General features: G+C 37.2%; 3 protein-coding genes across 3 annotated transcripts; 2 read left to right on the forward strand and 1 right to left on the reverse strand.

Annotated features, from left to right (window-relative positions):
• The first annotated feature begins 36 nt into the window (after nucleotides 1-36).
• LOC137724463 (exocyst complex component EXO84B-like) lies at nucleotides 37-4,819 on the forward strand. Its single transcript, XM_068463203.1, has 7 exons — nucleotides 37-186; nucleotides 295-392; nucleotides 1,452-2,511; nucleotides 2,611-3,105; nucleotides 3,308-3,493; nucleotides 3,624-3,748; nucleotides 3,882-4,819. The coding sequence occupies exons 1-7, from the start codon at nucleotides 37-39 to the stop codon at nucleotides 4,786-4,788; spliced, it is 3,021 nt and encodes a 1,006-aa protein (XP_068319304.1). The 3' UTR covers nucleotides 4,789-4,819.
• Nucleotides 4,820-6,054: 1,235 nt separating this feature from the next.
• On the forward strand, nucleotides 6,055-11,005 carry LOC137726934 (BRCA1-associated RING domain protein 1-like). Its single transcript, XM_068465888.1, has 13 exons — nucleotides 6,055-6,192; nucleotides 6,334-6,387; nucleotides 6,505-6,560; nucleotides 6,733-6,828; nucleotides 6,935-7,377; nucleotides 7,475-7,711; nucleotides 7,796-7,896; nucleotides 8,372-8,558; nucleotides 8,728-8,804; nucleotides 9,023-9,110; nucleotides 9,584-9,749; nucleotides 9,928-10,046; nucleotides 10,445-11,005. Exons 1-13 carry the CDS (start codon nucleotides 6,077-6,079, stop codon nucleotides 10,787-10,789), a joined length of 2,085 nt encoding a protein of 694 aa, XP_068321989.1. The 5' UTR covers nucleotides 6,055-6,076; the 3' UTR covers nucleotides 10,790-11,005.
• Nucleotides 11,006-11,171: 166 nt separating this feature from the next.
• Nucleotides 11,172-15,546, reverse strand: LOC137724083 (protein NRT1/ PTR FAMILY 5.2-like). Its single transcript, XM_068463019.1, has 4 exons — nucleotides 15,423-15,546; nucleotides 14,908-15,125; nucleotides 12,332-12,903; nucleotides 11,172-12,066 (listed from the first exon to the last, which is right to left on the reverse strand). The coding sequence occupies exons 1-4, from the start codon at nucleotides 15,544-15,546 to the stop codon at nucleotides 11,172-11,174; spliced, it is 1,809 nt and encodes a 602-aa protein (XP_068319120.1).
• Between the last annotated feature and the right edge of the window lie 10,276 nt (nucleotides 15,547-25,822).

Here is a 25,822-nt window from a genome sequence, read left to right on the forward strand (position 1 = left end):
ATACGGGGCCGTTTGGGTGATGGGAAGCCAGTTTCAATGGAATCTTCTTCCACTTCTTCCAGATTCCGATTCCGGGACCTGCCGGAGATGGAGAACTCCACGCAGTCCGACACCGCCTCTGACTTGTCCTCCGTGTCCAGCGACGGAGACGACGAGGAGTCCGACCTTCAATCCATGACTGGAAAGGTCAGTTCTTTCTGTTCGTTTAATTGATTTAGTTGATTACTTTCTGTTTGGTTTCCGAGAAAATGTGAGGAAAAAGGTTCATTTAATATAATATGGTGTTGATTATAGGGAATTAAGCATCTGTGTTCAGAACTCCTGGAGCTAAAGGCTGCATCCGGCGAAGAATTTCACAAACACATCTTTTCGAATTATTCGGCCTTCGTCAGGTATAAACTTTTGTGGGGAAATTTTTGAGTTTGGCAGTGTTACCAATTCATGTGTTATAAGTTAATGAATTGGAAATAGTACGTGACAGTATAACAATCACTCTAAAAAAGGTCTAGGTATACATCTTTCCTAATTATTCAGCAGAGTATAAATTATGTATTTTAGAGAAAGTTTTGAGTATGAAGGTTAAATCATCACATAATGTTATCAATCCATGTGTTACAAATTTATAAGATCATCTTCAACCCTTGGGCTAAAAGCTAAATTTTTTAGCTAAAAGCCAAATTTTTTTAGTTCGGAAAATTTAGCTTTTAGCCTAAAAATAGCTTTTCTGCTCTAATCCTTTTGATCTAAAATTTTAACCAGGAATTATTAAAGAATGAACTTAAACTAATTTTTTTTCTTAAATTAACTTTAAAAAAAAATTATGTAGACTATCGTAAATTAATTTTCTGAACATTTTAATTTAAAAATATTTAAATTCCGATAAATATTGAAAAATCACTAAATCGATACATGAAACACTATGGAAGAATATGAAAATCATGATAGAGATGTACAAACACAAAATACATAAAACACACAAGACACACATACAAAACACATGTAAAACACGTACATATGTGAAGGACATACAAAACACATGATAGAGATGAAGCACACACAGAACACAAGTGAACACATGACACACATGAAACACATACAAAATACATACAAAGCAAGCCTTCAACTTTCACCAAACTTTCAACTTTCACCAATCGGTCAACTTTCACCAAACTTTCAACTTTCACTAATCGTTCAACTTTCACCAAACTTACAACTTTCACCAATCGTTCAACTTTCACCAATCGACGGCAATGTACTCATATCATAACCTGTGGATTGGTAGCACTAGGTGGCGGTGTGACAGTTCTATTGAAAATTCTCCTTTTTATTGTGCAATTATCTTTACTTATACGTAGTTTTTCTTGAGTTTGAAGTCAATAGCAACAGTGAATTGAGGTGAATATTTGGCAGCAAAAATAAGTGGGAATGTGTTTTATTTTTCATTTTTGTAGAATATTTGAAGAAGTAGGGCTTGTGGAAAATGAGTTGAAGCAACTGAAGAACCATGTAGTGACCCAAAAGAGGCTTGTAAGTGAACTTACAGATGGCATATATTTGAAGGTTTTATCAAAGGAGACTATAGACTTGGTAATTGAAGAACCCGAATATTCGGAATTTTCAGAACCAGTTACCATCACCAACTTGGGGGATCATGCAAATGATGTTTTAGCAACCTTGGACACTCTCTTGTCTGAAAACAGAATCGATGAAGCATTGACCATCCTCGAATTGGAGGACGAGAATTTCCAGAGGTTGCAGTTTGAGGAAGGTCGCCCGGTGGATGAGCTGAGGTTGTTCAGTACTGAAATTTCCGAGAGGAAGGCTTTGGTTACAAAGCAGTTGACAATGGTGGCTGAAAATCCAAGAATAGCTGCGCCGGAACTTCAGAAAGCGCTGGTGGGGCTCTGCAGACTGAGTGACAGCCATCTCGCAACACAATTGTTGATCAAGTATTACCGTTCGCGCATTGCGTCTGGGACACTCAATTTGCAGGCTTCGAAATCGTTTTTGAATAGGGTTTATATCAGGGAGCTTTCAAAGTTTGTGTTCTCTATGATTTCTCAAGCAGCAAGAAGTTTTGTGATGTTATATGGGGAGACGTCTTCTTATGCATCAGAACTTATCCAGTGGGCTCGTAGAGAAACAAAATTGTTTGGTGCTTGTTTCGACAAGTATGTGAAATCCATATCAGAAATAAGTGGTGGATTGTCCACAGCAGTAGAAGCTGTGCAGTTTGCAATGTCTTTTTGCTTTTTGTTGGAAAGTCAGAGATTAGTGTTGCGGCCGTACTTGATCAAGTACATTCGCCCTTGTATCGAAGAGGTTCTGCGTAAACACCTAGACCATTTTAAGAAAGTCGTCGATATCTTTACAGCAACTGATGCTTGGGTTTTGGGAAGATATCTTGTATCTGGAATCATGAATGAAGGGTGCTCTTCCATGGTTGTTGGCCAACAACCAGAATATTGCTTGCTCACAAACAGCGGCAGGAAGTTTGTAACTCTGCTGCAGGTATCATTTTTTCTTTGAATAGATTTTCGACCAAATCCCAGCAAAGTTTAGCTTTCTTGTATGATGTTTTTCTCACTCAACTTTTTCTTTCCCTTCCAGTCTATCAATTTAGATGTCACCCCATTAATTTCCCTTCAAATCGAAGGATCAATCGTTAGCGGACTTATGAATCTCTTCAAAAAGTATGTAGACATCCTTGAGATAGCCATCAACTGCAAGGTGACCGTTACAGAAAAAAGTAATCCAAGAATATACTTGGCCGAGTCAGTGCAGCAACAGGTTTCAATACTAGCCAATCTGTCATCGCTCGAGCAACTCTTCTCCAATATGGTTAGAAGTATCTTCAAGGGTGTCAGTGACATCAACTCTGAGTCAATGAAAACCCTTCCAGATGGTTATCAAGCGAAGGAACTTGACAGTTGTATCTCATTGATTCAGGAGGCTTCTGGTCGTCTCAGAGATCTTTATTGTGAGCAATTTATATTTAAAATTATGTCCCTAAGAAATAGTGACAACCTTACTCCCGAAAATTGCATTGACGACCAGGGTGAGTCTTGTGTGTTCCAGGGAATGATGCCCTCTCTTGCCTTTCAGGTGACTTTGCGAATTAGATAATTGTGCTGATTTTGTTTTCATTTAAATAACTTGAAGAGTGGTGTCACTATTCATTCACTGTTTCAGCAATTTTCCTTTGATTTCCCCCAGAGTTACTAACTCCTATTGGTACAAAACTTCTTGTTTGTGAACTAGATTATACGATGCTTATACGCCTTCGATTCTGATGTCTCATTATCAGGTACTGTTTTTAGAACTTCGGAAACTGGAAAAGCTGTCCGAAGACAATGTCTTTGAAATTGATTGGTTAATGGAGCTACTAAGGGAGCTCATAGAGACCGCATTTGCTTGGATTCCAAACAACAAAGAGATCTGGGATACCGATAGCGAGAATATGATGGAAGAGCATCCTTTCAACTCGAAGCAGGTCTCTGGTTCCATTTTGCTTTGCTTTCCCTTATGCTTCGAGAAGTGCTATCAACCATGTGTACTAGTCCATTTTATCATCATCCTTGTTCATTCAATTTATTTCCCTTTGTTTATATTTCATGGAGCAGTTTGTTTTGGACGTGCAATTTCTGGTGGAAATCTCAGCGTATGGAGGATACTTCTCCAACAACCCTTTGTTTCTCATAAATCTCATGAAATCGGCCTTGCTTTCGGCTGGACTAGATCCAAAAAGGTATTGCTTGTGGCCATTTTTTTCACATGTGCTAACTGCAAAAATCATCATTTAGCGTGCATCTGCAGCCATTCTAGAAAAGAATGCATTTTGGTTGATTTCTTAAAACAGTTTCATGACTCCTTTTGCGTAGAGATGTCAGCGAGGATGTATGGGCTATAGAGTCTGCTGCCGAAGCAATCCAAAAGCTGCTGGAGATTGAGAATTCAGAGTCACGTATGGACCAAGAGCCTCTTTCTGAACTAGAATCAGGGGAGGAGGAACCATGCAAGTTCGCCGCTGAATCTTTCCAGGATGATCGTAGTTCTTCAGAGGTGGATGCAGTAGTCACAGATGATTCAGAAGGCGTCTCCAATGCAGAATCGGAACCATTGAATGCAGAAGAACCATGCATGGAGAAGTTCAAGATTTCTACCGACTCTGTTCAGGATGATGCTTGTTCTTCAAATGAGAATTTAGTAGCCACATATGGTTCGGAAGATGCCCTTAACGCTGAATCAGAACCATTGGATACAGAACCATATGCGGACCAATCCAAGAATCCGGCTGAGTCTTTTGCTGAAAATGTTATAAGCTCTTTAGAAGATTATGCAGAGCCGGAGGAGCACGAAGTGGCCACATATGATCCTGGATGCATGGAGAAGTCCGAAAATGCATCTGAATCTTTTCGGGAAGATGTTACAAGTTCTTTGGATGCTTCTGTGCAACCGGAAGTTGCCATTAATGCTGAAACAGAATCGTTTGCTGAACCACGCACTGTTGAATCACAGCGCGTAACTGAGTCTTTCGAGGATGATGCTTTAAGTCCTTCAGAGGGTTGTGTGGTAGCCATGGACAAAGCTGAAGCTGCCTCTAGTGCAGAAACAACACCATTGATTAAAGAACCATGTCCTCAAACTACGGTCTTCGAAAAAGCGTCTTACAATGTAGTTGATACATTACAGATCATTGAAGAAACTAATGAACCATCTGCACAGTTGGCTGCGACGGACATCTATGAGGCCGTGGAGAAAGAACGTTCCGGCGGAGGAAGGGAATGACGGTCAATGTGATGAACAGGCTATAAGAAAATAAAACAAATGACAGAAGCTTATTTATTTATTTATGTATTGTATCTACAAATTGTGACAATGTTCAACCTAATTTGCTTTAGAATCAGATGAAATTTGTGTGTTTATATTCAAGTAATTAACAATAAATATTAATCACAATCTTTACATTTCAAAGACACAAATTTCATAGAATAAAATAGCTTGTAAGTAAAAAAATTTATATTCAAATATCGTAGATGACAAAATTGGATACTATTTTATTCTTCCACCTCTAGTGTAAATATTAATGTATTAAGAAAAAGCGTTTTGAAAAAGAAACTTCTCATAGGATAATACTTTACTCTTTACATATAAGAAGTCATTTCCTTTTTTTAATGATGGCGTGACAATGATTCTACCATACAAATGTTATAATCATAAGAGTTTATTGTCCTTATTAGTATTAGGGTAATGTCTGTTTTACTACTATCAAGTATCTCGAAAAGCACACTTTACTACATTTTTTTTCTTATGTATCACCTTCATATCTAAAGTTTGAATTTTTTGTTAATTAATAGAATTGTAAATGGTTGGATGCATGAAAGTGGTAGAAAATTCAAATTTTAGAAATCCATATATATCAAATAAACTGACAATTATCATTGCGACGAATTGTCTATTCATTGAATTCATATAAATGACTATGGCAACCTTTAAATTAAATAAATATTTATATAAAAAAATAATCATTTTCAACTATGACGTTTTATTAAATTTTTTTTTTTTTTTGATATTTTTAACTAAAGGGAAAATTCGGTTAAGTCACATAATAAGCAACTTAATTTGATGTCGAATTCACCATCCATCAGATTCAAACCTAAAATCACTTAGTTTCAAATGAAAAGAAATAAGTCATGACCATTACATGTCAGTGAAGCGTCCCACCGCATGCAATAAAAGCCAAGCTGAGAAATGAAATTACTCGCGAGATGTAGATATATCGGCGATATCTGACCAAAAATAGGAAAAGTCAAAATATCGGCAAGATCCAACCGCTTAGGCGGGAGTCTCTAAAAACCAAATCCGGAAAAGCGCGCGAGTTTGAAACGTTACCGTTCGACTCAAATCCATCACCCCGCCCATTTCCTCTTCCGCAGACAAATCACCACTGTACACGTGTCCTCCGCCGCTCCAACACACCATCTGCGAAGACATCTAAATACTCCAAGCTCCTCCCGAAGAACTCACTTTTTAGTTCTCCCTGCAACTCTCTCAGAGTTTCCGAAGCTCCGTTTCAATGGTGGATGCAATTCCTAACCGAAAATGCAGCGACAGTAGCAGTACCAGGTCGATGATGAACCCGTGGGTTCTCCATTTCCAGAAACTGGGTCTCGAGCTCAAGTGTCCCCTCTGGTTCGATTCGCTCCCCTAAATTCCATTTCTTTTTTCAAGATTTCAAGTTTTCGAATTGAATTTTATTTTGATTTATTTGAAGCAAACAGGCTTTGCCTGAAATGGGTTTTGCATTTTTTGTGTTTTTATTGGTGGGTTCAGCTTGAATTTGCTTAATCGACCGACGTTGCTTCCATGCGATCACATTTTCTGCAAGTGCGTCTTCTCTCTCTCTCTCTCTCTCTTATTTTTTCTCCTAATAATTGATCAATTTCTGTCTCAAGATTCTTACTTTAGGGTTTTTTCTGTACTGGGTTTTTGAATTGCTTGCAGTTGCTGCATACCCAGTTCGAGTTGCCCGGTTTGTAAAGCTCAGGTTGCGGACCAAGGTATTTCTTTTTTAGTTGAAGAAATTATATTATTTATGGCTGAAATAATTGTTTTTTATGGATGTTCTTGCTAGGACATTATTTGATGAATTCCCAAAACAGTTTATTGTGGAAACAAGTAATTAAAGCCAATTAATTTTATTTCTGATGCATTGGTTTTGTGGGCTGGTAGATCTCAGGCCTGTGCCATTCATGGAAAACATAGTAGCGATCTACAAAAGCTTGGATGCGTCTTTCTGTGCCAATTTGTTCCAGCCTGTTTCTTCCGGTACAAGCTTAATGTGTAAATACCCTTATTTGGAAGTTACTATGGTGTCTAAACTCCATGCAGACAATAATGTTTTAGCTTTGTGTGTTGGTTTTGATCAATGCAGATGTTAGAACCATTCTGGAGCAACACCCTGTTTTGCCTAATATCAGTTTTGCTGGGAAAATGACTATAGAACCATTTGACAATGACCAAGGAGGTAATTCAAACAGTGGGCAATCCATCTATTCATCAAGTGCTCATGAACGAGTTTGCGCTCCTTGTAGTTTGAATCGTTCTGTAGCTGATGGAGTTGGCAACAATGACAAAGTAGATAAGTGTAGCATGCCAATAGATGCTAATGGCAAGGTATTAGATTTTGCTAGAAGCGGAGTGGGAAACCCCAATTCACAACTACCAAGTTGTCAAATAAGAGCTGGTGGACTCGACGAGTGCATGATTGTAGAAAGAGACATGAATCACGCAGCACAGTCATTGCCCAACAGTCCTCCTTCATTTGGTGATGCCAAATGTTCAGATAATGATAGCTGTGGTCGGCGCTGTGAGCAAGTAAGGATTTAATGGTTTTTTAATTTACTAATGCCATAAATTTTACTGTCTTATGATTAGATTAATTATATATATTTTTATGTAATGCTTTCTTCAGATTTCAGAAAATTCTTTGGTCAGGAGATCGATCAGCAAAATTGATGATGGTAGAGTAGGGCAGAAAAGACATGATAGTTGTGCAACTGAAATTGATGGTCATTTAAGAAAGAAAATAAAGTATGAGCCAGTTTTAGAGACTTATTCTGAGCTTGAACATAAGTTCAGTACACCACCTAATGAATCATTCACAAAGAGAACAATTTGTGTATTTTGTCAGTCTTCTACGATCTTGGAGGTTAGTTATGTTAATCTTTGTGTCTTTTTGCATACATGGTAAGTTGGTAACATATAACTCAGTTGAATTGATGAAATATTTCAGGTTACAGGGCCAATGTTGCATTATTCTAAAGAGAGACTGGTAGAGGGAGATGAGGCAAATGCTTCAAATGTCATACATGTTCACAGAATATGCATTGATTGGTATGTTCAAGCAGTAATGATGATAATTTTGGTCTAGTGTAGTTAGCGTTGTCTAGTCCATATATGGATGTTTTCTCTTTCCGAAAGATACTCTTGATTTTCTGTGTACTTTTCAACTATACAGAAAATATTTTGTATTTTCAAAGACGGGCATATAATGTATGTTATGTTTCCTGTGCATATAAAATGAAACAAATTTTATATAAAAAAAACACAAAATCCTCTCTACTGAGCCTTTTGACTTTAGTGTTTCTGCTCAATGGCATTAAGTTACTATGTTAGCAATAATAATTTGCTTAGTTACTTTCTGTTTTTGGAATCTTTGTCTGATTTCTATAACTGTAAGAACATTATTGTCAGTTCACTTTTACCTATTCAATAACATGATTGCTATTTTACTTTGATCTATTTGTTGTTAATTACCTTATGTGCTACTAGCCTACTAGATAAACATACTATGGATTTTGAAATTCAGGGCACCGCAAGTGTATTTCGAAGGTGAAAATGTTAAGGGATTGAAGGCAGAAGTCTCAAGGGGTGCAAAACTAAAATGCACCAAATGTGGGCTAAAGGGAGCAGCTTTGGGATGCTTTGTAAAGTCCTGCCGAAGAAGCTATCATGTTACCTGTGCAACTGAAATTTCTAAATGTCGTTGGGACAAGGTATTTATTATCTTCTTTTACATGTAGTAGCATATATTTGTAATCAACTTGTTTCTCGTGTCCTTTTATTGTTATAGCCTTTTAGATTATTTAATACAAGTTGTTTTGGTGGCCAATGTCTGTTAAGCCTTAAATAATGGTTAACGTTGTCCTTTTGAACATTATATAGGAAAACTTTCTGCTGCTATGTCCAGCTCATCGTTCAACTAAATTTCCCGGGGAGAAGTCAAATTATGGGAAGCCCAAGTAAGACTTCATTCTCTTGTTGAAGCAAGTAGAATTCCTGTATTTTGGTCCCTATATTTCACTCTTGGCTCTTCAAGATGTTTTATTTACTACTGTTAGTCTGTACAAAGAAAAAGCTTGGAAAGTACTTTTCTTTTCTTAGTAATATTGCCGTTGGATATTACTTCTTTCTTTCAATGTTTAATTTGATGTCTGATTTTCTCTCATTCTGCACACAGAATCTGTCTCCCGTCCAACAGTTTGGAAGCTCCAAATGAAATGAATCAATGGATCATATGCCCATCCGGTTTGTCTTCTGAAGAAAAGGTTAGTTCGAAAAGAATTTCTCCTTATTAGTCACTTGGTTCCATGTTGTCATGAAGACTTGGAAAGTTGTCTTTAGATAATCTTAGAAAACATCACTCCAACAACATTGATCCCTTCTTTTCTTGGCTTTCATTGACCTGGTTGTGGTCCAATTATCATTTTGTTTTCATTTTCTCTATATAATCTGCATGAAAACAAGAATTGTGGAAAATGGTATTCTGTGATTTAGTTTTAATAACATTATGCTGTTTGCAGTCTGTAAAGGCTTATCTCCAAATGGATAACATTTACAAGAACATTGTTGAGATGGACTGGAGAACTAAGGGCCTCGAGGTCTCCCAGTAGAATCAATTTGTCATGCCAACCTTTTTTTTTTTTTTTGTTTTTTGTTTTTTGTTTTTGTGGTGTAAAGAACATGTTCTACTGTATAAACTTGCTGTATCAGAAACTTATATATTTTCTCTGGAGTGCAGCTTGTTTTAAACAAGTTTGCCAAGAAGACTGGGGCAACTGTGTCCAAGACCTGGAGACCAAATGTTACACATTTGATTGCAGCCGTGGATGGGGATGGTGCATATGTCAGGACATTCAAAACTTGCATGGCCATTTTGGCTGGAAGATGGATTCTGAAAATTGACTGTAAGCTATGCCCAGATATTCTGCCTTGTTGCTTTCATTACATTTTCTATGAATGACTATTGACTAAATTACGACCTGTGTTTAAAAAAAATGTGCACTTTTTTACCGAGGTGTTTTATAATTGTGTTTTATCACCTAACCTGTCTGTCCCTCTTTTTCTGTTTATTGATGGGTGTAGGGGTGAAAGCATGCATGGAAGCCACAGATCATGTGAATGAAGAACCGTATGAAGTTAGTCTTGATAACTATGGATGCTGTGATGGCCCAAAAACTGGCAGGCTTCGGGCAACAAACAATGTAAGTTCCTCTGATGAATACTTTGTGAAAATGCATTAACTTTAATCATCTTGAGCACATTCATTGATAATCTGTTCAACTACAATTTCTGCCCAATAATCTATTTGCTTGTAAACGATACCATGTCATAAATATAAGACAACCATTTCATCAAGTCCTCGGTTGGCAGTTTATGCATTTAAAATTTAATGTTCATATCAGAAAAGGGAAATAAGAACACTTGAGGGCACAAAGTCAGATTGTATGAATTGAACTTAAATAATGTCATTGCGTGCTTCTCCATTACCATGCTTATGCTATATGGTCAACTTCGAGCACCTTTCCTTTTAGTTTTCTATTCAATTATGCAAATCTTTGGTAACTAACTGATCTTAGTTATTGGATTATTTCCTTTGCAGGATCTGAAACTCTTTAATGGTTTGAGTTTCTATTTTGCTGGTGATTTTGTACTGGATAGAAAGGAAGATCTTCAAGATTTGATCATTGTAGCAGGAGGCACTGTTTTCAACAGCTCAGAAGAAGTGATGGAACGAAGTTGTCTTGAACATACAGCTTCAAGGACACTAGTTGTATACAACCTCGACCCACCAGAAGGTTGCAAGTTGGGGGAAGAAGTTTCAATCCTTTGGCAACGGTCAAATGAGGCCCAGGATATAGCTGCAAAAATTGGATCACAAATCATCGGTCACACATGGCTCTTGGAATCAATTGCAAGATGCGAGTTACAGCCTTTTGTCTGTTGACAAAACATTCAATGCAATAGTCTGTGATAGATTGTACTAGTCGTATTGTGCTTGGATAGGGATCTGTTTGATAAGATGTTGACGTCCTGCATTTAGATTTTAGTTTGTAGCTAGGTTTATGCAATCTCTACGGCATTTTCTCCGATATCTCTACGTAAGTGATTCAGATGCCTTTAAAGATGTGTGTTCTCCTGCAGACTTAAAAATTTCAAAGTTCCTGAGAAGTTTTTTTTGTTCATATCAAGTATTATTTTGAATTATTTACTTCTAGCAATCGAATACTGTTGTGTTATCTGCCCAACAATAGCCTGTTTAGCTTGTGAAAGTTTTCTTCAAATTTATATTACATGAGAGCATGATAGCTTGGACATGAAGCTTGTCATCAGCTTATGAGTGAAGCATTTGAGGCTTCGGTAGAAGCTTGAGCCGAAGGTTTGCTCGGCGAAGTTTCCATGGCAAAGTTGCCTTTTGATTCTGTTGGGTCTGCGTTATAAGCAAAGTACTTTGCGACGAGCAGAAAGAAGAGCAAGTTGAGAGTGCTCAGGGCGGCCAAGAACAAGTAATAGTAATCGAAATGAGAGATGTTTAGGTTATTCAGAATCCAACCCCGACCATGTTTCTTGGTGATCTTCGAAACTGTCGAAAGAAGAAAACTACTGACAAAACTCCCAATTCCCAAGCTGGTAGTGAAGTATGCAGTCCCAAGGCTTTTCATTCCTTCTGGTGCTTGGTCATAGAACAGCTCTATCTTAGCCGTTTCAACGAAGGAATCAGCAATTCCCAGCAAAGCAAACTGAGGGAGGAGAACGAAAATTGTTAGGGGAAGTGTGTCCCTTGGCCCAAACAGTTTGTGTTCTCTTACGACACTCAGTCTCTTTCTTTCAGCTAACCAAGCTGTGATCATGATCAAAACGTGCAACACAAGGCCAATGCCTAGTCTTTGCAGCAATGTGATCCCTCTAGGGTTCTTTGTGTAGCGCCGGATCCATGGAACGAAGAAGCGATCATACACCACGAGGCTTATCAGCATGAAGATTGTTATGAATGCTGAGAGACACGCCGGAGGGATCTCGAAATGAGGCCCTATGTTTCTGTCTAGGGTTGTGCCTTGTTTGACAAATAATGTTCCTCCTTGAGCTAACATCATGCTTGGTACAATTGTTGCTACTAGAATTGGGATCATTTTGACCATTTGCTTGGTTTCTTCCACTTGTGTCACCGGACATAGCATCCACGGCGAGGTTGGTCCGCTCTTTACGGCCGCTTTGTCAAGAAATCTGCACTTAACGCAATGCTAGGGGTGATCACTAAGGCTTTTTGCCAGAAAATGAAACTATTTTTACCATTTTTACTAACTACATTATTGATTATATCGCTAATTAAGATCTTCTTCACGACTCGATCCATTTATGTTATACATATAAAGGACTATATATCTTTAAATGGTTATTAAGAAAATAAACAGTTCCCATTATGACATGTGCATAGTAGGAATTCGTTAATCACAACTGGAATAACAAAGATGCGTCATTGAGTTTTTACCTCAAGGAAGTGGAGTGGTCAATTCTGAATTTCCGAGCCTTTGTGTACTCTTCCAACCTCAACTCATGAAGCTCCTTTTGGTCATCTGGGATTGCCACCCTCCACTTCCTTATGGCTGCCACAAGCACATGAGCTATCCTACTAAATGGACTCCCAGAAGGCAATTTGTGCCTGTAAAACTTAGTCCCCAACAAAAACACCACAACAGAGATTGCAAGGCCAAGTGTCGGGAGACCATATCCCAGGGCCCATCCAACTTTGTCTTGTATGTAAATCAAGAATGTGTTTGAGAAAAGGGTTCCAAAGAAGATGCTGAACATCCACCAGTTGAAAAATGAGAGCTTTTGGATCCTCTCTTGGGGCGCAAACTCATCAAACTGATCTGCTCCCATGGTGGAGATGTTGGGTTTGGTCCCACCAGTTCCAATGGCAATTATGTAAAGTGCACCATAGAATATGGCCACTTGGAATGGTGAGGCTCTTTTGTCACAATCTTCATATTTGATTCCTTGGGCACATGAGGGTGGTCTTAGATCAGGTACTGATACTGCTAGGGTTAACAGGGACATACCCTAATTGGTAACAAAAAGGAGATTATGACCCAAATTTGGTACTATGTTACAATAATGAGGAAATGCATATATTGTTAAAGAAATAGTTATCGTGATACGATCTCGTATCTACAAAGAAGATGATTTAAACTTGAAATCTCTTTCAATATTCATGAGAGAAGAACCAGTAGGTTAACAATTAGTTGGTTATAGTTGATTTGACATGAAAAAGCTAAAGAAGCAGTGAAACTTATTAACAACTGAAACGTCATAATGACAGTATACCAAGCTAATTATGCAATGTCATGCGTTTAAACTTGCATATGCGAAAGTGTGTGATTAATTTGAGGCTTTTTAGCCAAAATGATCATTGAGATTTGCACAATTCATCACTTTGGTACCTAAGATTTGAAATCAATAAAAGTGGTCCTTGAATTTGTCTACTATCAATCGTTTTGGTCCTTCAATGAAAATTTATATTAAATAAGGATCAAAATAATAAAAATACTCTCAATTTAATAAACAATGGGCCAAATGATTTGACAAAATTTGAGGATATTTTTGTCATTTTAACCGTATTTAATGGAGATTTTTCATGGAATGACCAAAATGATTGATGATGGACAAATTTAGGGACTACTTCTATTGATTTCAAATCTCAGGGACCAAAATGAAGAGTTATGCAAATCTCAAAACCATTTTGACTAAAAAACCTTAATTTGACAATAGACTGAAAAGCGAAAACTTTTAGTTTCCTCTCTCTCTTAGGAATGGTTGTGAAATTATGAATTTTCTTAATATGTAAAATTATTATAATCTCAGAACTTTCTAAAATAGGAAATTTCATTGCCCAACTAATCTTTTTATAATGTTATCTACATATTTATTTTTACTTTTCACATTTTTTTCAATTCCGATCGTCGAATCAGATTAATTAAAGAAGATCAGTGATAAAAAATTAACAAACGTACATGAAAGGTAAAAAATGAGGGTTTGAATAACGCTATCTTACAGTAATTGACAACTAGATAGGAAAAAGTTAGACATGCAGGCAAGGTGGGGTATGTGAAGCTTTGAGATGTGTGATCACACGACCAATTATTCCCAAAATATACTCTGACAAACACATTTTCTTGAAAAACATGGCAAAATAGTTGTCAATTAACGTGAATGTTTATCCTAACGGCCAAAAGTGTTTTTGTTAAAAAATTACAAGTAAAATTACAATTATTTTTTAATTAAAATGATTTATGAGATGAACATAATTCTTCACTTTAGTTTTTAAGATTTGAAATCGATAGAATTGATCATTTAGTTTGTACACCGTCAATCATTTTGGTTATTCCATGAAAAATCTCTACTAAATAAGAATTAAAATAATAAAAATACCCTTGGCTTAATAAGGAATGGACCAAAATGACTTGACAAAAAATTGAGGGTATTCTGCCATTTTTTCCTTATTTAACGAGGATTTTTCATAGAAGGATCAAAATGACTGATGATGGACAAACTCAGGGACCAATTCTATTGGGTTTAAATTTTAGGGACCAAAGTAAGAAGTTACGCCAATTTCAAAGATAATTTTGGCTAAAAAGCTAGTTACAAAACCAAAAAAAGTTTATAGAAAGGAACAAAATTTGAGATGTTCATATATCATAAAGAAGCATATTATAGAAATCAACTAATGAAACTCAACTGATATAACCTTGGGATGAAGCAAAACACAAATCATGTAAAGTTAATCAAACTTCGGACTCATGAACGACTAATTTAAGTTTGCTCCTAGGAGTTTGTGACTGAAGTAGTTAATAATTTACTCATGCAAACGATATATTGTGTTTGAATCTCCTTCCCCACTTTTCAGAAAGAACAAAAGTTTGCTTGCACCTCACCAATGTGTGATCACAGCTGAGCAAACATGATCAAATAACAGTGTGATTTGTTCAACAATTACCATTTGGTTCATATGCAAGTTCTATCACGAAAAATGAGATAATATGTTTGTAGATTGAGTTAATTTTGTACCACAAGATATATGGCTGAAGCAATAACAAAAGTCCAATATCGACCAAGATAAGCATCTGCTATATAGGCGCCCAAAAGCGGTGTCATCCAAACAGTGCCAACCCAGTTGGTAACATTGTTTGCAGAGGTAACTGTGCCTTCATGCAGCTTCGTTGTTAAATAAATCACCAAGTTTGATGCAATTCCATAGTATGCCATCCTCTCAAACACTTCATACCCTAAAAAATCACCCACTCATGCACATATTGATTGGTCAAACATTGAAATGGAGGATCATTTTGTTGTCAGATCAGGAGAAAAAATTATATGTACTCCGTACTTGTGATCATACACACTTATTGAGTCTCTCTCTCTCTCTCTCTCTCTCTCTCTCTCTTGTCAAGTGACAGAAGGTTGGAGCGAAATAAACTCAGCACATGTGTATAAAATAGAGATATGCAAGTTTTTCTCGTAGCTAGCTATGTGAAGCTTTAGAATATATAAAGAGGATATAAGTTATGAACATTATCACATACCTACAATGAAGGAACAAGCTCTCCATCTCCCAGTATTTGATCTTAAAACTGGTCTACCTTTGAGATCCACAGTCCCATCTTGTGTGTGATCGTCTGCTAAGCCTTTCTCTTCAACCGTCGCCATCAAGTGTTTGATGAAATTAATATGGACTTGGGGGCTTTGAAAGTTATGCGATCAGCTCATAGCTATTTATAAAGTTAATTTGGGACAGGTCAGTTAAGTATAAGGCTAACCAATAACCTTCCAACTCAGCTCCAACATTCTAGATTTATTTTCCTTTCACATTGATAGTCACAGCTAGTAATAGTTTTAATTTAGAATTATTAGTTTCTTATACAATGTTACTTTTAACAAATAAGTCCCTCAAAATTTAATCTCCCTGAATCAGAAATTTACTTATTGAGCATTATTTTAAAGAAGAAAACAAAAATTCTAAAAACAACTCGATTCTATAGTTTGATTCTTTAAGTATTGTTTTTACTAGTATTATCAATTGGCAAAGAAGTTACATTACCTATTTTTTTAGAAGGGGATCAGCTGGTGGTTAAGTCGTGACAAAAATGACAAGAGGTGTTCTCTATGACCAATAGATGAACTTTGAACGCTAGTGGCAACTAGAATAATTGATTTATCATGGGTTGATTCGCAAGTCTGAATTGTTGATCAATTTGCCAGAACCAAGTGCGCCGCTTGACTTTTCTTGGAATCTAAAATAGAACACATATAGAAGGCACTACGTTTTTATCTAAGAAAAGCTCAGGAGTATAGGTGCTCAACAGACACTGTTCTTGGAACTTTTTCCTTTGGATATTATGATTCTGTTTGCTATATGTGCCTGATTGGACAATGATAAAAAATTCAATTTATCGATCAGTAAAAAAAATCTAATTTTTATATGACAAAATTTCAGCAACACACTAAAAAAATTCATGTAAATATTTGCATAGTTAGGTTGAGCAACTATGACACTTCTTTCTATCTATTAGTGAAAGGCTAAGGCTCCATCCCCACTTTCGAATTCTTGCTAAGCCTCTTTCTGACTATTACTGGCATTTCTTTAAGACCGTATTCCTTCACCTTCTACTATTCTTCCAGGGGCTGAGAAAATTCATAGAGATATTTCATCATTTCCCTGCTAATATAGTGTGGTTCATTTACGCCAAAAATCGAACCCATAATCAATCATGTAAAATTCGCAAAGAAATTAAATTACTTAAATGTACATTTGATGCTAAATTTATTATTAATTTCTTAAATGTATGTATATGATATTAAATTTATTATTGTTTGTGTAGAGTGAATAAATCAGCTGTTAGATTAAAAACGAATATTACTTTAGACTGACCCACATCATTTTCAACTCTAACATGTTAGGCCTTTTGTCCTTTTAAACTAATGAAACCCTAAACAAGAAAACAAAAGAGAAGGCCGACTTATGCTACAAATTAACAAGAACAAACTCACAACTACAAATTATCGAAAGATTTGGAACCTCTCTTTTGACAAGCAGCCTCATTTTTTAAATCTGGAAAACGATCCCAAGTTTGATAATTCCCATGCAAAATCAAAATTAACCAAAAAGTTAAATGGAGAAAAACAAAGATAATCATCATATCTTCGCCACGTGTCTGTAATTTCGTCCTAATTTTGGTAGGCCACATGCTATTAATCTAATTTAGAAGTTGGAATTAACCTCATGTTACTGTCATTCTTTGTTTTTTTTATGGAATATCAGTCTCGTGGAATCATATAGTTAAGCCGTTCATGAAGATGCGAGTCCTATAAAATTGTTCACGTTTTTATCTATCACTCCACATCAACGTGTCATCAAAATTGAAATGTATTATAAAATAGAAACCTAGATTAGCCATGGTGAAGATTCCATGAAGATTTTCAGGAGGGTGCTGGATAATTATGTTAGTAAGAATCTGACAGTATGGTGGGCAAACGTTGATCCATTTTTATAGCCTACAATCATAAATTTCCGTGTCTGCAACATTCATTACGTGATTAATAAAAGGATAATTGTTGTTGACACATACGAAGCATATTTTCTGCATGTTTTCTTTAAATAAGGCATGTTCGCATGGATGAGTTTTAGATGGATCTCACTTCCATATATAACATATGTCCGTAGTCTAAATACTAAGAGTTTCACAAGAGAAAGTGGTTTCTTGCGCCATGAAAATCTTAATAGGGTTTTCATTGATCAAAGATAAATGATCTTTTAAACATCTCCTTATCCATGATCAGATTTTGGAATCAAAACCAACTGTGGCAGCAGAATGAAAATTTGTGATTCTGTGAGAGGCACTTTTTGAGTTCAAATATCTGCATTAATTTTGTGTGTAGTGGCTTCTACCATTGATTAACATGTGTTAATAAATTAGTTCTTTTTAACTTTGTTATCATAAACTTAACACGTATCAATCAACGATAGAAACCACACACAAAATGGATGCAGAAGATTTGGCGCCTGTCCTGAAGATGATGCTGATCAGCCCTTTCAGTTCGGACAAACAAGCAATGAACAAAAGATCATGATGTACATCACAACCCAACTCCATTCTTTTCAGATGTGTGATTCCTCTAGGGTTTTTCGTGTAACGCCGGACTAACGAAATGAAGAGGCGGTCATAGATTAGGAGGCTGATGACCATGACAGTGCTAGGAATCCGAAGGGGTGATTTTGAAATGTGATAAGTGTTGCTTGATGATTACTAATGTGGCACCTTGCTTGATGAAAACTAAGAAATTATATGATTAGGGTTATCCAAAACCAGTTAAAAACATGGGTTTGCGTTATTTAATCCGTTACTATTACTATAACAAGAATTACTTAATAAATTAGTTCAGATTGATATAATAGAGGTATTACAAAACGCCAACTAAGGCGATAAAGTATCCTCAACAAGTAAATCAACGATTACACTTGGGGGGAATCGAACCATTTGTTAAATTGACTAGAAGCAACACCAATTCGAGCAAGCCGGTGAGCAACTCCGTTGGTTTGGTGACCTGTATGGGTGAATGAAGTTTCATATTGAAGAGAGAAAGGCCTTGATATCTTCGACAACCTGGCCAGCCAAGGACAGGTTGGTGGAAGTATGTTTCAAGTTGTCCACAATCCGAAGCAAGTCGGACTCAAATAAAATGTTTTGATATCCCCGAGATAACGCCCAAACCAACCTTCTCTAATTGCCATGGCTTCCACTTGTAGGGGAGAGAAGACATCAACATAGTGACCGCATTTTGTAGCCAAGAAACAGCCCATTTCATCGCGCACAATTCCCCCGAAGCCACCCAGATCCTTGGCCATAATCCAAGCTCCGTCGATATTCATTTTCAAATGATTCGGCAAGGTATTAATAGTTTGGGTCTATTTTTTTTTAGCACATGATCGCTGATTTCAATGCTATAGAACTTGGGGTTTATCTGTTCTTCCTTTTATTGAGTATAGACATGTCAGCAATTGCCACATCAGCATCCACATCAGCATAGCTTTTATGTTAGCTTATGTGATAAGCTAAGTAGTTTTAGAAGTACATATATAAGACTTTTCCCTCTCTGTATTGTTTTTAACATTCATTCATTTTTGTAATAAAATAGACACAAAGAGTTCGAGCCTTCTTCTTCCTCAAGCTTTCTTCGTTTAATATTTCCTTCTTCAATTGTTAAATCTGGTGTTTGATTTCATCTGTTAATATGGTATCTCAGAGCCTTTTTTGCTCGCGCATTTGATCTTGGACGGATTTCCGTTGCTCCGTCTCTTCGAGGTTTTCTCTGATCTTTGCTGTTTCACGAATTTTGTGAAGGTGAATTTTTGGGTATTTTTTTTGGAATCAGTATCATAGTTCTATTTGTTACAATCTTGATTTCTGAAATGATGAAGGCCGATGCCAAACTTGCTTCGTTTGATGATGATAGTGCTTTTGAGTTGATAATAATTTGTTCTGAAGGCCGATGTCGTTTGATGAATTAAGGTCGATAACCATTGTGTTCATCAAGATCTGATAGTTTTGATTGAAGAGTTTTCTGGTTTCCAGATTTTGTGAGGTTTTTCATCTGGGTTATTTTGGTTTCATCTGGGTTTTTCTGTAATTACTTCTTTCTTACCAAATCATGTCTGAATCGGTGAAGTTGGAGAGTCTTTTAGGGATGTTGACTATCAAACTGAATGATGATAATTTCATCAAATGGAATTTTCAGTTTTGTTCTGTTCTTCGGGGGTATGATTTGTTTGATCACTTTACTGGTGATTCTGTGTGTCCTCCTAAATATGTTTTGACTCCTGAGTTAGGTGTTACCAAGGAAGTTAATACTGCCTACAGAGATTGGATTAAGGCTGATATGGCTTTGTTAAGTCTTCTCATTGCTACACTTAGTGATGATGCTATGGAGCATGTAGTGGGTTGTAAAACTTCTCATGAGGCTTGGGTTGCGTTACAAGACAGATATATGGCTGTTTCTAGTGCTAGTATTAATCATTTGAAGGCTGAGTTGCACACTATTCAGAAAGGTGGTGATAGTGTAGACAAGTTTTTGTTGAGGTTGAAGGTCATTAAAGATAAACTTGTTGCTGCTGGTGAGAAAGTCTCCGATCATGATATTGTTATAGCAGCATTGACTGGTCTTCCACCTGATTTTGACATCATTCGCACAGTCATTCTAGCCAGAGAAACACCAATTACACTGAAGGAATTTCGGGCACAATTGTTAGGGGCTGAAAAGAATCTTGAGACTCGGATGCAGTCTCTTGTTCATACTATGGCTGCAATGTATGGTAATGCTGGTTTGCCTACATGTAATCCTATGACGAGTTCTTCTGGTTCTTCTAGTGCTTTAGGGTCTGCAGTTCAGTTTCCTCAAAATTATGGATATGGTTTTGTTGCTCCTGGTTCTTTAGGTGGGGGGTTTTCTCAGTCTCCTGGCTTCTCTCAACCTCCTGGTTTTTCTCAGTCTTCTGGCTTTTCACAACCTCCTGGTTTTTCTCAACCATCTGGTTTCTCTCAGATGTCTAGTGGGTTTCCTGGAAATAATTTTTCCCCTAATGGGAATGCTTTTGGTGGTCAAGGCCATCGTTCCTAGGGCAATACTACAGGTTATAAAGGCAGAGGTTCAGGGGGTTTTAAACCCAAGTTTAATGGTTCTAGAAATGGTAATATGTGGTCTGGCAATACATCAAATAGGCACGAGGTTATTCCTGAGTGTCAGATTTGTTCAAGGAAAGGACATACTGCAGTCACTTGTTTGTATCGCAATGACAATACTCAACCACCTCAGGAGTGTCAGATTTGTGGAAAGAGGGGTCACATTGCAGTTGACTGTCGACACAGGGGAAATTTTTCTTATCAGAGGGCTCCTCCACCTCCTTCTCTCAGTGCCAATTATGCTTATCAGGATTTAAGCTCTGTCTTTCAGTATCCTTCTTCGGGACCTTCTCCTGCATATCATATTCCTTATGGTTTTCCCGGTAACACTTCTGTGCAGTCTTCTTCTTCAGGGTTTTCACCAGCTCCTGCCTTTATGACTCAGGCTTCACAGTCTAATATGTTCTCTGATATTCCTGGAGTTACTATGTCATCAAATGTGCCTGAGTTACCTACACAATCTGCTTCTGAGGGTGAGTGTTGGATAGTGGACACTGGGGCTTCTCATCATATGAGTCCTGATATTACTCTATTAGAAACTGTTGTTCCTTATAATGGAGATAAAAAGATTGTTGTTGGGAATGGTACAGGTTTGGATGTTCACAATATTGGCACTGTGACTATTCAAAATTCTCCTCATAATCTTTATCTTCGTAATGTTTTACATGTTCCAATGTTGACTGTTAATCTTCTTTCTGTAAAGCAGTTGTGCAAAGATAATCACAGTTGGTTTATCTGTGATGATTTAACCTTCTTTGTGCAGGACAAGGCCACAGGGGTGGTACTCTACCAAGGACAGAGTAGCAATAATGATTTGTTTCAGATTCCTGTACATGTGTTCCCCAAGCTACTGACTCCAGGTGTTCTTTGTTCTTCTGCGTTATTAGGAAAAATTGTTAAGTCTTCCTTGTGGCATCATCGGTTGGGCCATCCTTCTAATGACATTCTCGCAGCCATGTTACAAAGTTCTCAGGTTTTAGTAGCTAGTGATGTAACTACTCATGTGTGTTCTGATTGTCTTAGTGGCAAGATGAGAAAATTGTCTTTTTCAGAAAAGCTAGATAGAGTTGATATTCCATTTCATAAAGTGCATTGTGATATCTGGGGACCTTCACCTGTTACTTCTCTTGAGGGTTTTCGATACTATGTGTCATTTGTAGATGAGGCTACTCGATTTGTATGGCTATTCCCTTTAATGAATAAATCAGACACTTTTGGTATCTTTGTTCGATTTTGTGCTTATGTTGAGAATCAATTTAATAGTAAGATCAAAGTTCTTCAAACTGATGGTGGTGGTGAGTTCTTGAGTAATGTTTTTAAGGACTATCTTCATACTCATGGTATTTTACACTTTATTTCTTGCCCTTACACCCCACAACAAAATGGTTTAGTGGAACGGAAGCATAGGCATGTTGTTGAGACTGCTCTTACTATGCTGACTGCTGCAAAATTGCCTCTTAAGTTTTGGTATCATGCTGTTGTGCATGCTGTGTTTCTGATTAATCGAATGCCAGCTCACAATCTTGGGATGAAGTCTCCTTTTAGCATTTTATTCCACAAAACACCTGACATCTCTTCTATAAGAATTTTTGGTTCAGCTATCTATCCTTATCTTAGACCTTACAATGCTCATAAGCTTCAACCTCGATCTTCTCAATGTGTATTTTTGGGATATTGTTTTGGATATAAGGGTGCTATTTGTTATAATCGGGTTACAGGCAAGCTTCTAATCTCAAGGCATGTTATTCATGATGAGGACTGTTTTCCTTTTGCTAGTCCTTCAGTTTCTTCACAGTGTGATAATTCTGGGCCTGTCAATACTACCAATGTGTCTCCACGACCTATTGTTGTGAATTTAGTCTCTTCTTCTCCGAGACAAGGACCTGCTTCTTCCAGTACTGCTACTCCACATGTATCTGCCTCTTCTCATACATCAGTTGGTACTCCAATTTCCAGGCCCTCTCCTTCTGAACACCATGTACAGGATTCCTTTTTAGATGCTACTCTCTCCCATTCCCCTGTGGTGCCTGTCCAGTCTCCTCGACAGTTGGAAGTGGTGGTATCTGCGACTGTTCCTTTGGGTTCTGAAGCTTTATCACCTGATGCTGTCCCTCCTGGTATTCAGACAAGGTTGAAGACTGGTACTATAACCCGGAAAGACTATAATGCTCTTGTTACACTGTTTCCTCACCTTCAATCCTTGGAATTACATGACAGTCATCATTTCTCTGGAGGGTTTACATTTCTTGCAGACATTGTTGATGTCTCTGAGCCTTCCACTTTCAGGATTGCTTCTCAAATTCCTCACTGGCAGAAAGCAATGCAAGAGGAGTTCGATGCTTTACAAGCTCAAGGTACATGGACCCTTGTTCCTTCTCCTTTTGATAAGAATGTTATTGGCTGCAAGTGGGTCTATAAAATCAAACGACATCCTGATGGGACTATTTCCCGATATAAAGCTAGATTAGTAGCCCAAGGGTTTAGTCAAGAAAAAGGTTTAGACTATACAGAAACTTTTAGTCCTGTGGTTCGACATACCACTGTGAGGATTATTCTTGCGTTGGCAGCTACAAATCGTTGGTCTCTTAGGCAACTTGATGTTAAGAACACCTTTTTACATGGGGAATTACATGAGGAGGTCTATATGAAACAACCTCAAGGTTTCGTCGACTCTGCGCATCCTTCACATGTATGTAAACTTGTCAAGTCTTTATATGGCTTAAAGCAGGCTCCACGGGCATAGAATGCCAAATTCACAAGCTATTTGACTGTTCTTGGTTTTCAAATGTCTCTCTCAGATTCCAGCATGTTTGTTAAAGAAGTGAGTACAAATGTGGTCATTCTGTTACTGTATGTTGATGATATTATCATCACTGGTTCCAATTCAGTATTCATTCAATCTGTGATAGATGATTTGGCTGGGGTGTTTGATCTTAAGGATTTGGGTCAGCTTACATACTTTCTCGGTTTACAAATTCACTATAAATCTAATGGTGATATCTTTGTGAATCAAGAAAAGTATATCACAGATCTGATACATAGAGCTGGGATGGACAATTGTAGGCCTTGTTCTACACCATGTCAGCCACATAACTCTGTTCTGGTTGCTGAAGGGGAATTACTATCTGATCCTACACTCTTTCGCAGTCTTGTTGGCGCTTTACAATATCTGACATTTACCAGACCGGATATAGCCTTTGCTGTCAACAATGTCTGTCAATTCATGAGTGCTCCCACAGATGTGCATTTTGGTTTGGTTAAAAGGATATTGTGATTTCTTCAGGGGACTATGACCTGTGGCTTGACTTTTACTGCTGGAACTGCTCTGCAAATCAAAGGTTATAGTGATTCTGATTGGGCAGCTGATGTTAATACAAGGAGGTCCATTACTGGTTATGTAATTTTCTTGGGTGCTAATCCTGTGTCCTGGCAGTCTAAGAAACAACATTCTGTTTCTCGGAGTTCCACAGAAGCTGAATACAAGGCCTTAGCTCATGCAGCTGCTGACATTGCTTGGCTTAGGTTGATTTTAAAGGATTTGTGTGTTGTACTGCCTAATCCTCCTCTGTTATATTGTGACAATCAATCAGCAATTGCCCTTAGTTTAAATCCAGTGCAGCATTCCAGAATTAAACATTTAGAAACGGATTTTCATTTCATTCGGGAACGTGTCCAACAGGGTGATTTGATTGTTCAATATGTTTCTACTAAAGATCAGGTTGCAGATGTTCTCACTAAAGGCTTACATGGTCCTGATTTTCTTCGACATACTGGCAATCTCAAACTGGGACTTCCCAGTTACGATTGAGGAGGGGTATTGAGTATAGACATGTCAGCAATTGCCACATCAGCATCCACATCAGCATAGCTTTTATGTTAGCTTATGTGATAAGCTAAGTAGTTTTAGAAGTACATATATAAGACTTTTCCCTCTCTGTATTGTTTTTAACATTCATTCATTTTTGTAATAAAATAGACACAAAGAGTTCGAGCCTTCTTCTTCCTCAAGCTTTCTTCGTTTAATCTTTCCTTCTTCAATTGTTAAATCTGGTGTTTGATTTCATCTGTTAATACCTTTGAATAATGAATTACGAGTTGAAAATTTACTTGTTAGGTGACGCAACATATTTTGAACTTCACCTTGTGTTTGGATGGTTTCATCTTTTTTCGGGTGATTAGTGTGCTTGATGTTGTTAATTGTGAGTTTTCTAGATTATGGTGTATTTCTTCTTTGTTTTCTTAATAAAAGCTTCAATTTAAGTAGCTCGTTTCATATTCACCTATGTTGCAGCTGAGCATTCAGAAAGAATCTTTTCAAGTACGACTAAGGATTATACAATCAATGAGAAACACTGAATGCTTCAGAATTCGTAGTCTTGAATGGTGAAAATCTATATATGTTCATAGCTCTTGTGATTCCAATTGTTTATTTAAATGGAAATTTGGACTACTTTTCTAAATGATCATTCAGGGATGTATTTTTATTCTCAGGTGAAGGTTTTGCTTCTGGAAGAATCAATCTCGGAGAAATAGGGGTTTCCAAGGTAACCAAATTTAAGTTTATCTGGGCCTGCACTCCATCAGAGGACAAGAAAAAAAAGTGTAAGATTTTATAAGCCCGCAGAAATACCTGATGGATTCCATAGCATTGGTCACTATTGCCAATCCAAGGATAAGGCTTGACATGGTTTTGTCCTTGTGGTTAAAGAGGCAGAGTTTTCTGAGACAGCTGATGTTGGGGAGAGTGTCAAGTTGCCGGCTCTTCAAGATTTACTTGGTTACACGTTAGTATGGAGTCTTGATGACGGGAATGGGGACAATTATGGTGCATATGTGGGATAATCGTTGAATCTTTCTCCAACGATATTGATCCCTTCTTTGCTTGGCTTTCATTGACCTGGTAGTGGTAAAATTATTATTTTGTTTTCATTTTCTGTATATATATCTGCATGAAAACAAGAATTGTGGAAAATGGTAATCACTGATTTAATTTTAATAACATTATGCTGTTTGTAGTCCGCAAAGGCTTATCTCAAGATGGAAAACATTTACGAGAACATTGTTGAGATGTTCTACTGTATAAACTTAATATCTTGGTTGCTGTATCAGAAACTTATATATTTTATCTGAATGGTGCAGCTTCTTTTAAACAAGTTTGCTGAGAAGACTGGTGCAACTGTATCAAAGACCTGGAGACCAGATGTTACACATGTGATTGCAGCCCTGGATGGAGACGGTGCATATGCCAG

The sequence above is a fragment of the Pyrus communis genome, chromosome 2 (assembly GCF_963583255.1).
Source record: "Pyrus communis chromosome 2, drPyrComm1.1, whole genome shotgun sequence".
Lineage (NCBI taxonomy): Eukaryota > Viridiplantae > Streptophyta > Magnoliopsida > Rosales > Rosaceae > Pyrus > Pyrus communis.